The sequence below is a fragment of the Cutaneotrichosporon oleaginosum genome (genome assembly GCF_008065305.1).
Source record: "Cutaneotrichosporon oleaginosum strain ATCC 20508 chromosome Unknown ATCC20508_contig02, whole genome shotgun sequence".
Classification (NCBI taxonomy): domain Eukaryota; kingdom Fungi; phylum Basidiomycota; class Tremellomycetes; order Trichosporonales; family Trichosporonaceae; genus Cutaneotrichosporon; species Cutaneotrichosporon oleaginosum.
In genome coordinates this window covers 2539846-2551048 of record NW_027072171.1, presented here as the reverse complement: position 1 = coordinate 2551048, position 11203 = coordinate 2539846, and the positions used below count along the sequence as shown (strand labels likewise).

The 11203-nt window shown below is 59.3% G+C and overlaps 3 protein-coding genes across 3 annotated transcripts; 1 reads left to right on the top strand and 2 right to left on the bottom strand.

Annotated features, from left to right (window-relative positions):
- Window positions 1-568: 568 nt before the first annotated feature.
- On the top strand, window positions 569-6076 carry COLE_02686 (uncharacterized protein; the record flags this gene model as incomplete). Its single annotated transcript, XM_018421596.2, has 5 exons — window positions 569-1996; window positions 2040-2655; window positions 2702-2949; window positions 2987-5306; window positions 5343-6076. 5 exons carry the CDS (start codon window positions 569-571, stop codon window positions 6074-6076), a joined length of 5346 nt encoding a protein of 1781 aa, XP_018275168.2.
- A 113-nt stretch (window positions 6077-6189) lies between these two features.
- On the bottom strand, window positions 6190-9042 carry COLE_02685 (uncharacterized protein; the record flags this gene model as incomplete). Its single annotated transcript, XM_018424577.2, has 5 exons — window positions 6190-7610; window positions 7648-7831; window positions 7901-8172; window positions 8263-8713; window positions 8953-9042. The coding sequence occupies 5 exons, from the start codon at window positions 9040-9042 to the stop codon at window positions 6190-6192; spliced, it is 2418 nt and encodes an 805-aa protein (XP_018275169.1).
- A 1018-nt stretch (window positions 9043-10060) lies between these two features.
- COLE_02684 (uncharacterized protein) lies at window positions 10061-10951 on the bottom strand (the record flags this gene model as incomplete). The annotated part of the gene is made up of 1 exon (XM_018424578.2): window positions 10061-10951. The coding sequence occupies one exon, from the start codon at window positions 10949-10951 to the stop codon at window positions 10061-10063; it is 891 nt and encodes a 296-aa protein (XP_018275170.1).
- Window positions 10952-11203: the final 252 nt, after the last annotated feature.

The window sequence follows — 11203 nt, the reverse complement described above, 5'->3', positions numbered from 1 at the left end:
CTCTTGCAGTCTCCAACGGCACATCCGCATTCAGCGCATCCAGATTCCAGAGCCCCCCGTTAACCCGTTCCATCACCTCTGTCTACGCTGCTTTATTGCTATTGCTCTCCAAAGCTCCAAATCAGTTGCAGTTGGAATCCATCCTCATACGCGCCAAACGGCCAACGAGCTCTCTCCAATCCATCCACCCGCTCCCTTGAATCTCCATCACCCATCAGTATCATCTCCACCACAATTCTTTGGACCTGAATACTCTCTGCTACTACTTGTCCCTCCCTCTTGCAACTCATCTCTCATCTCATCTTCAATTCCTCCCGGCCCACCTCGCACCCCGACATATCGCCCATACCGCCGTAACTGCCCTCTCGCCGCCTCCGTATCCGTCGTCGTCCCAAACCACATATCAACACAGTCTCGCCCCCCTCCTCCACATACGGCGTTGGTCAGTTGCAACTCTCTCAACTCGCTTCGATCCTTCGATCCCTTCCCTACCTCCACCCATCAATCAACCCATCCAAATCCAAACTGCCTTGTTCATCATCTTCATTCTTCAATCGCTTGCCCCACCATGGCGGCCCCTTCAAGACCCAACAGCAAGTGGTCGGCCACCGCATCACCAAAGGGGCCTTGCACTCCCGCACCCTCTGACAGCGGTCGATCACTACGACGCTCTCCTCAAAAGCCCCAGACTCCAGGCCGCGCCACTCGTTCATCCGCTGCTGCCAGCGGCCCTTCCTCCGAGTCCTCCGCCTCCATCTCTCAGAGCAACAAGCCTCAAACACCAGGACGCCCCCCTTCGCAGACACCAAAGAAACGCAAGCCAGTCTTCGTCTCATGCGTCAACTTTCCGCAGGGCGGCCAGGTTCCAACTCCGGCAGTCAAGACAGAGCAGGAGCTGCAGCGCAATCAGCGCAAGTCAAAGCAGGACGCAATCTCAAAGTTGGACCGTGCTGGCACGCCGTCCACCACTCCTGCACCTTCTGGCCCCACCGCCACGTCGTTTGTGCCCCCAGCACCACCTCCTGCTGGTCCCAGTGTCCAGCGCAATCCTCTCAAGCGCACTCGTGTGGTCAATCCACCCTTCGACATCAACTCCGTTCGCACCACTGCGCCGTCTTCTGACCCGGAGCGGAGCAACAAGCCCCGTCTCTTCGACCTCCCGACCTGTCCAGCATATTACCCTACGCACGACGAGTTTGACAACCCCATGGCATACATTGACTCCATCGCCCCCGAGGCCAAGAAGTATGGCATCTGCAAGATCATCCCACCGGACGGATGGCAAATGCCCTTCATGCTCGAAACCGACAACTTCCGATTCACAACCCGGCTGCAGCGTCTCAACTCGATCGAGGCAGCTTCCCGCGCCAAGATAAACTTCCTCGAGCAGCTCAGCATGTTTCACAAGCAGCAGGGCGATGCTACCGCCTACATCCCTAGAGTGGAACATCGATTGCTCGACCTCTGGCGCTTGAGGAAGGAGGTGAACAAGTTGGGAGGTGTCGACGAGGTCAATCGCCTCAAGGCGTGGACAAAGATCACCGTCGATCTCGGATACCAGGCGACTGCGACGACGCAGGTCAAGGCGGCGTACATCAAGATAGTGCTCCCTTTCGAAAACTGGGCACTACGGGCAAAGTCGTACCCAGAGTCGCCACCCGGCTCGGGTCCCGGAAGTGCGGTCACGGCCGCTCACAGCACCATCCACAACAGTCCATCCACCCCGACGGCCAACGGCAAGGCGACGGGGATGCGGACATCACCCCGCTCGCGCATGTCTGGCGCCTCACAATTGACCGCCATGGCCTCGGGCCCTGAAACGGGGTCTTCCATAGCAGGTGGCAGTGGTGCACTTGCACCCCCAGCCAAAATTCGACTCAAGGTCCCAGGCTTCCATACCGACAGCCACGGCAGCGATAGCGAGCTGAGCGAGGAAGAATCCTCACGCGCATCTTCCTCGGATTCCTCAGAGCCGCCAAAGTACGAAAAGGGTGATGTGAGTTTGACCTAACGTCCAGTGCGAAGGCTGACGTATGCAGGTCTGCGAGATCTGTGGTCTGGGAAACCATGCGCCAAAGATATTGCTGTGTGACGGCTGCGACAGAGGGTTCCACACTTATTGCCTCGATCCACCTTTGGCGAGTGTGCCTGAAAACGAGTGGTTTTGCACTGCCTGCCTCCTTGGTAATGGTGATGACTACGGCTTTGACGAGGGTGAGGAGCACTCGCTTCCAAGTTTCCAGGCGCGCGATGCCGCATTCACAGAAGAATGGTTCACCAAATACGCCCCCTCACACTCTACCCCGGGGCTCTTCACACGTCAAATTGGCACCTCGATCGTCTCCGAGGACGATGTGGAGCGTGAATTCTGGCGTCTCGTCGAAAGTCAGGAGGATACTGTCGAAGTCGAGTACGGCGCCGACGTGCACTCTACCACCCACGGAAGTGCCGCTCCGACTCTGGAAACATTCCCCACTCATCCTTTGTCGCGCGACGGATGGAATCTCAACAATATGCCCATCGTGTCAGACTCGTTGCTGCGGTACATCAAATCGGATATCTCGGGGATGACGGTGCCCTGGATCTACGTGGGCATGCTCTTCTCGGCATTCTGCTGGCACAACGAAGACCACTACACGTACAGTGTCAATTACAGTGAGTTTACCGGACGCTACTTGTATGCCAGTGAGCTCACGCTCAGTGTTCTGGGGTGAGACCAAGACCTGGTACGGTATTCCAGGCGACCAAGCGGACAAGTTTGAAGACGCGATCAAACGTGAGGCGCCAGAGCTTTTCGAGCGCCAGCCAGCTCTTCTCTATCAGCTGGTCACGATGATGAACCCTGGCCGCTTGCGAGACCAAGGTGTGGACGTTTATGCCTGCGATCAGAGGCCAAACGAGTTTGTCATCACCTTCCCTAAGGCGTACCATTGTGGCTTCAACCACGGCGTGAGTTTTGACTCATTTTCTCATTACTTACCCGCAGCTCAATTTCAACGAGGCCGTAAACTTTGCCCTCCCGGACTGGCTCAAGGATGGACACGAATCAGTCCGGCGATATGCCCAACACGCCAAGCCTCCCGTCTTCTCCCACGAAGAGCTCTTGATCACTATCACGCTGTACTCGGACACCATCAAGACAGCTCTATGGCTCCAGGACAACCTTCGGGTAATGTTGGACGAGGAAACCGCCGGGCGGGACAATCTGCGAGCGTCACTACCTGGCATTAACGAAGTTCTTCACAATGAGGACGTTCCCGAGGCGCAGTACCAGTGCTGCGTGTGCAAAGGGTTCTGCTACTTGTCGCAGGTTACCTGCACTTGCACCAATGTGGTGTCGTGCCTCGACCACTTTGACCTGTTGTGCGGTTGCGCCCCCTCGCAGAAGACTTTGCGGATGCGTTACTCTGAAGACCAGCTGCGGGAAATTGTCCAAGTAGTTGAGGCTCGAGCCGCTCAACCCGAAGCTTGGCAGAACCGGCTCGAGTCTCTGCTTGAAACCGCGAGGCCGCAGCTTAAGAGCATCAAGCAGCTGGTAGCTGATGGGGATCGCATCCCGCATGTGCTCGAGGGCTTGGACGATGTGCGCGCGTTTTTGCAGCGAGCCAGCGCATGGGTGGACCGTGCGACCGCTATATTTACTCGAAAGAGCGCTGCTCGTCGGCGTAAGGGTCGGCAAAGCGAACTGGCTGCAGGGGACGATGACGATGTGGACCGCAGTCCCGCAGCTCTTCGCTCCCTTGTCGCAGAGGCCGAGAAGCTTGCGTTTGACGCACCCGAGATAGGCCAACTGCGCCAAGTTGTTGCCCAGATGGACCAGTTCGAGAGCGATGCCGCGGACATCCTCTCCAAGCCTGATGACGCCCTCGACTATGATACGTGCTCGACTGCCTTGATTCTGGGGGAGAGCTTGAACCTCGACCTGCCAGTTGTTTCTCAGCTCCGCACCGTTGTCAATCGTCTGCAGTGGTTCCGCAAGATCGACGAAGAAGTGGACGACCGCACACTGCAGTACATGGACATTCTCCACCTCCTCGAAGAGGCCAAAGAGTACGGTGTGTCCGACAATCACCCACATGTTGTTGAGTTGCAGCGGCTCGCGCAGTTGGGGCGCGAGTGGGTAGAGGCCGTCGACACCCTCCTGACGTCGAAATCAATCACGATTGAGGCTGTGACCCACCTGATCGAAGGCCATGAGTATACGCCGACCTCCTTGGAAAAGATGCGCCAACTGGAGAACATTCGCAAGGTTGCGACGTCTTGGCAGTCAACTGCTGCTGGGTTGATGGAGAGCCGCGGTTCAGCTGCGACAGCCCAGCGGCTTCTCAAGACCGTCAGCTCGGCAAACGGCCCCATGCGTCGCGTACACATCCCAGAGGTCACGCAGCTTTCCCGAGAGCTTGAGCACATCGATGAGTGGCTGCAGTCAATCGCCCGGACCCTTAATGTCGCGGAGAAGAGCGTTTTTCAGTCGCTCAAGACTCTTGCGCGCGAGATCGAGGAACATTTGGCCGAGGACGACGACACGCCGAACGACAATCACGCGTGCTTTTGCCGCTGGCCGGCCACCCCAAACATGGTGACCTGCCTGGTCTGCGAGGGGACATATCACCCCAAGTGCGTCGGCATCACCGCCAAGACAGCTGCAGGGATTCAGGCGGCTTCCGAGTCGTTCCAGTGCCAGATGTGCATCAAGCTCCAGTATGACGATCGCCCGTCTTTCGACAAGCTAGCGTTGCACGTCGATCCCGTGAGGTACAAGTTCGCGCTTCACCCGCCCGAGTGGGATATCATCAAAGATGCCTTGGAGCACACGCTTCGGTATGCGGAAAGGGTCGTGAATCTCATCGTTTCGCCCAACGCCCCGTCTCGCAAGGATGCACCCGAGATCAGTCATCTCTTGCGCAAAATTTGGACCCTGCCGGTTCTGCTGGACGCCTGGAACCACGTTACCAACCAGAAGATCATCTTTGAGGACTGGCTGTACCACCGCCTGCGTGAGCTCACAGACACAACGACAGGTGTGCCAAAGGGTGCTGCTGCTGGCGCTGGGCGGCTACGCGCGCGCAAGCCCCGCTTTGACTTCTATCATGCGGCGGCGCACGCGTTCCAATGCCTCTGCTCCAGAGACCCGCCTGATGCCCACCTCACGGTTGAGTGCGGCAAGTGTGAGCAGGGCTTCCACGCGTCGTGCGTCAAGGCGCCAATCAACAGCAACTCGCGTGTCGCATGGAAGTGTCCATTTTGCATTGTCAAGCAGGGCAAGCCCGCCCCGCGTGGCCCTGATATTCGGGTCCAGATGACCAGTACGTCAGCTGTGGCGAGTATCGCTGACATGGCAGGCTCGTCTGGCACTGATGAGTACGTCGACTGGCGGCAGAGCATCTTCGTGTACTCGGAGACGCCCATCATGGTCACACTGCCACCAAATGATGATGCCGTGATCCTTTTCGCCACCGAGTACCACGGCCCCGCCTTACCTGAGAACTTCCAGCGCCCAGTCTGGGTGCCCGATCAAGCCGATGGTCGCAAGCGGCGCAAGACCGACCCCGGTGCCAGTCAGGGGACGCCAACCAGCTTGCGCATTATTCCCTCACAGGCAACTCCGCCCGGGTCCACTCCCTCCGGCTCTCAGCCCCCAAGCTACTCGCCTCTCATCCACGCGCCAAACGGCCAGCCCGCCAGCCCCGGCCCAGTGCCCAACCAGCCGGCGTCGAACCTGCGCAATGGCGGGAGCGTCTTCTACGCAACCCACAAGCAGGTCCCGTGGGACGACGTGAACATGTTCTCGTCGTTCCAGTTGCCCGTGAGCTTGACCGGGTCCACTGCTGGCGTCGCCAATGGTGCTTCCACATCCGTGAGCCCGCGCCTGCAGCCACCCACGCCCCCGCGAGCCGGGCTGCCCATCACCATACCCCCGCCTCCCCCTTCTGTGCTCGCCACTGCCCCGTCGGCCTACGTGAGCGTTGTGCCCACCAAGCGCGACCAGCCCGCGACCACCAACTCTACGCCAGATCGGTCGCCCAAGCGCTTGGCTATGACCTCACCCCGAGAGATCCCACCCCCGTCAGAGTAATGCCTTTCGTGGCACACCCACTTGTTGCGTATCTATGTATTCTTTGAATGTGATGCATGTACCTGTATATCAAGCAGGCTTCATAGGATATGAGAGAAGATTTTTGACAATGTCTACGAGAGTTCAATCTGCTCGTCAGGCGAGTCGTTGACTGCGCTGTCTGCAAAGTCGTCCTCCGCCACATCCTCCGCGACCACTGGTGGCGCGTCAGCGACGGCGTCGACGTCGTGTGTGACCTTGGCCTCGAAGTGGAGCGTCCAAGTGCTGAGGAGCTTGCGGGCGCTGACCTGCGTGCTGGAGAGCGGGAGGCCGTAGGTGAACGGCGCCTCGTAAAGGAAGCACCCGACGACGGCAGCCGACAGGACGCCGAGCACGACCAAGCCCTTGCGGCTGACGTAGGCGCGCGTGGCGGGGCGGAGGCGGGTGCGCGGTCCCGCGACAGACATGGGGTAGTTGACCTCCTCGACGAGGATGAAGTTGAGGATGCTGCCCGCGACGAGCGCCGACGCGAGGTGTGCCGGCAAGTAGTGGTGCAGGAAGCGTTGGCGGGCCATGGTGTAGAAGGGGAAGTAGTGGAACGCCCACGCGCCGAGGAAGAAGCCTGTGTTGCGGTAGAGGCGGTTGCGGACGTCCTCTTCGATGGGCTCGACGCCGCGGCGGCGCGCGATCGTGTCCGCCGCGATGATGCCCACGAACACGCTGACGGTGATCGAGCAGATCCACCAGTCGAGCAGGTTGCCGACCATGTAGATCTGCTGCTGCTTGCTGTTCTCGGTCCAGAAGCTCACGCCGTTCAGGCAGAACGGCCACTCGATGGGCGTGCTCGCGTACGGGTGTGACGAGGACAGGCCAGCGTTGTGCTGCAGCATGAGGATCTGCAGCTCCCACCACTTCTTGAAGAAGTTGATGTGCCGCACCGGCTTGTCCTCGACGTGGGCTGTGCGGTTGCGGAAGTCTTGCCCCTGCCCGTCCTCGATGATGTCGCCTGCGTACCACAGCGCGGTGCGGTCGTTCGCATTCTTGTTCCCGTTCACCTCCTGCTGCTCAAATGCCCACTCTGGCAGAGCCTGCTTGTGGGTCCACAGCAGCACACGCGTCTTCATGTGCATGACCTTGAAGTGGGAGGCGAGGGTCTTGATGGCCTCGCCGTCGTGCGCCTCGATCATCTGCAGCTGGAAAAACGTCTCCTCGCGGCGCTCCTCGTTGTCAGGTGCGACCGTGGTGAACTCCTGGTTCGTGGGCATAGTGGGCGATGCGACGTCGTGCGTCAGGAGAAGCGTGTTCGTGTTGATGTGGCGGAACTGGACCACGTCGTTGTGACGCACAACCCGGCCGCGACCGTGCGACGGCACCTCGCGCGTCGGGATGATCTGCCAGTGGTTGTTAGTGTCGTTGTGCGCGTAACAGGTGACCTGCTGCCCTTGCGAGCTGATGCGGCCGTCGGGGTAGCGCAAGGGATAGCGCTCGGGGTGGGAGTGGAGGAACTGCTTCGTATCCTTGTGCTTGAGCGTGATGGTGTCGTAGTAGCGGACCTCTACCCAAGTCAGTGACCTTAAAGGCCTTGAACTCACCCTGGGCATTGAGAAGTAGCTCATTGCCAGCGAGCGTCTCCTGGAAAGCTGGCGACATAAAGGTGTCGCCAGGCCCAGAGAACTTGAGGATCTTGAAGTGGACCCAGAAGAAGGAAAGGTAGATGATGAAGGGGACAATGATGAGGCCGATGGCGCGGTAGATGAAGTGGCGCCAGAAATAGGACTGGGGTTAGTTTTCGGTCACGAGGGAGTGAGAATGGTGTGTGAGATGGTCAGAAGAGGAAGAACTCACCATTGGGTGGCCGCGCTTAATGTCGAGGATATTCCAGAGGTCCCAGACAACGGCCGCGCCAACGGTAAAGAACGTGAATAGGCCGACCATCTTGCAGCCGAGCGTAAGGGCGAGGGATGCGCCGGTTGCAATCATCCAAAACCACCAGTCGCGGCCAAACTCGCGGTAGCGCTGCTGGTGGAACTTGACGTAGCAGAAAAGCGAGAGGGCCATGAAGAGAACGAGGGCAGCGTCGAGAAGAATCAGACGGGTCTGAGTAACGTGGCCGTTGTCTGTGGTCAGCGCGAGCGGAACGACGCGAGCGCGTTGGGACTAAGGATGGCCGGGACGCCGAGTGAGGCGGACTACATGCTCCAACTCACCGAATAGAATGAGCACAGCGGAGAACGCAGCGATCGCAACGGGGTACCCAGACTCGCGCATCGTAGCGTACACGATGGGCACAGTGATAGCGCCCATCACTGCCACAAACGACCGCATGCCGATGTACGGCACGTTGTGCTCGGGGTACGAGTCGCCGATGTTCTCGAAGTCGAAGGAGCCGTCGAAACCAACAAGCCATCCAGCAAGCGCGTTCAGCATCTTGGCGAGCGGCGGGTGCACGTCAAAGTAGTACTCGCGCCTGAGGTACTGGCTCGCAAAGCCACCGAAGTGCACCTCATCGAAGACGACCTCGTCGGGGTGCGAGATGCGCCAGAAACGGACGATGAAGGCGAGCACGGTGAGAGCGAGGCAGGTGCCGTACGAGGTGAGGTGTTCGGAGCGTATCGAAGTGTCCGAGGGGGGTTTGCGGGGGTGCATTGCTGCGTCGCGCTACGGTCAGCGACATCGAGGTGGGGATGGGGGGAGGTCTGAGGGTGCCGAGAGGAATGGGGAGCGCGCAGCCAACGGGAGGTGCAGCAACTGTGAAAGATGACTTGAAAGCAAAGTCCTGAGGTGATGGTAGTGCGGAGACTAGTGCGCACCATGCTCCCCGTTGTCTAGCCTTGATAAGATGGCAAAACAATGGTGGAGGAACTGAGAGAGTGGAGGTCAGCCTAGGCCGCACGAACCTTGTGCTCGTCCGAGTATGCACGCTCGACGGTGTGCGGCAGCTCGGGACTGCCGGGCCTGGGGCGCCTGAGGCGCGGCTGGACCGACATGGAGAAGGAGTGTGAGTTGGTGTGGAGTTGGGAGTAGAGGATGGAGATGGTGACGGAGCTTACAGGCGGCAGGGCGGAAAGTCGGCGCGTGGATGGACGAGGCGGGAAGATGATGTGACGTGGCGCGGAGGCAAACGCGTCAAGTCCAGGCCGGTGTCCGACAATCACTGTGTATGTACACAACTCATCGGCGTGGTGTTATCAGGCAGATATGCATGTACGCAGCCGCTCGGTGCATGTTGTATGCACCTGAGGCAGAGTTGTGCAGGTGAGATGGATGTGGGAACGAGAAGTGGACCAAGATGGTAATACCCGAGGTTTAACCGCGGACCATCATGCACGAGCAACCGGCCTTCACAGTACCGAAGTCATGATGGTATACATATTATTAATGTGGGATCGGAACAGAGCGGCTTATACCTTACGCAGACTAGGCAGGATCACTGGTCAAGGAAAAGCTGTGCGGACGACTCACATTTGCCTGCGACCGGGCTTCATATCTCGTCTACCCGCGCATCCCTCACCTCCCTCCGCACACTCCGCAGTCAACCATTTGTCCAGCTCTGTCTATACCACGGCCACGCCACAGCCTTGCATACCTGTAAATATACCGGAAATCATCTCGAGCACCCCAGCTCGCTTCGGCTCGGTCAGGACCCTGGGAAACCGCCACGAGGATCTCTCGCAGCTCGGCGAAAGCGATTATGCCGCCACCTTTGCTTTAAAGCTGAAGGAGTCTACCCAGATGCCGTACAGCTGCAGCTGAATGCTGAAACACTTAGCGGTGGATTAAGGTATTAGCTGATGGTCGATCTGTGCGTGGACCGCCTCTCAAATCAGTAGAAAGAGCAAGTTCAAAAGACGAGAGCGACGTATGCTTCTGTGTAAAGTGGCCGCATTTTGCAAGCATCGCTAATCTCTACCGGGAGATGCCACTTCCTCGAGTACAACGAAGGCACTGAAACGTACGCCGCGACCAGTCTCGCGTCCCGCAGTCGTCTCCATTTGCTAGCCAACTCTACTCCGGCTTCCGCGCCACTAGGGTATACGACAGAGGCATGCACCCACTATACTCCTTCAACGCCCACTCGTCGAGCCCCCGCCTCTCCATGGCCCCCGGCATCGCCTCCCACGGCACGCTATCGTGTTCCTCGAGCACCTCGATGCGCAGCCCGGCTCCTATGAGGGCGGTAACAACCTCTCCGACCCCATGGTTCCACTGGAAGCTCCTCGTCGCGTCCAACTTCTGGGGAGCGTCGACATACGTGTTCTCTTCGTCCCACTCCATCGGCGCGGCGTTGAAGTACGGGAACCGCAAGGTGGGCCCGCCCGCAATCCGCTCGTCTACAGCGGAGAGGATCGGGTGGCCTTCGCGCAAGAACAGCCGCCCGCCGGGCGCGAGGAGCGAGGCGACGACGCCCGCCCACCCCGCAATGTCGGGGAGCCAGCAGAGCGCGCCGATGCCGGTGTACACGAGGTCGAAGAGGCCGGGGAGAGACGCGCGGGCCGCGTAGACGTCGGAGACGACGAAGGAGACGGCGTCGCCTGTCTCGGAGACGAGAGCGCGCGCGGCAGCGATCGAGGCCGCGCTGAAATCCAGACCGGTGACGGCCGCGCCGAGGCGCGCGAGCGAGAGCGTGTCCGTCCCGATGTGGCATTGGAGGTGGACGGCGCGCAGGCCGCGGATGTCGCCCAGGCGCAGGCGGTCGAACGAGACCACGTTGGAAAGGCCGGTCTTGTCGTCCACGTATTGACGGGTGCAGTAGCCTGTGTCGGGGCGGGCGTGCAGCACCGCGCGGTTGTCCCAGTTTGCTTGGTTAGTCTTGGCGTGATGTTCGTCCATGGCACGTGTAATGGAGTGAGGAGAAAGTGACGAGGAGAAGAGAGCATACGCTGTTTGGTTCCACATGCGGTACCCGACTCGCCTGGTGCCTGGCTCACATCGAGTCCACCGTCGGCTCCGCTCCGGAACGGATCCGACCACCTCTCCGACGCCTGTCGTGATGTCGATGATATCGACACAAAGGGCTTTCCACCATCTCAAACACTATGATTACCTATCTTAATACTTTAAAAATAATATTCCTCTTGTTTTGAGAGCTGATATGCTTTGGGAGGTTTCGTCCGGGATTTCGCCCTGGTTGGGGTCCACAGCGCTCGA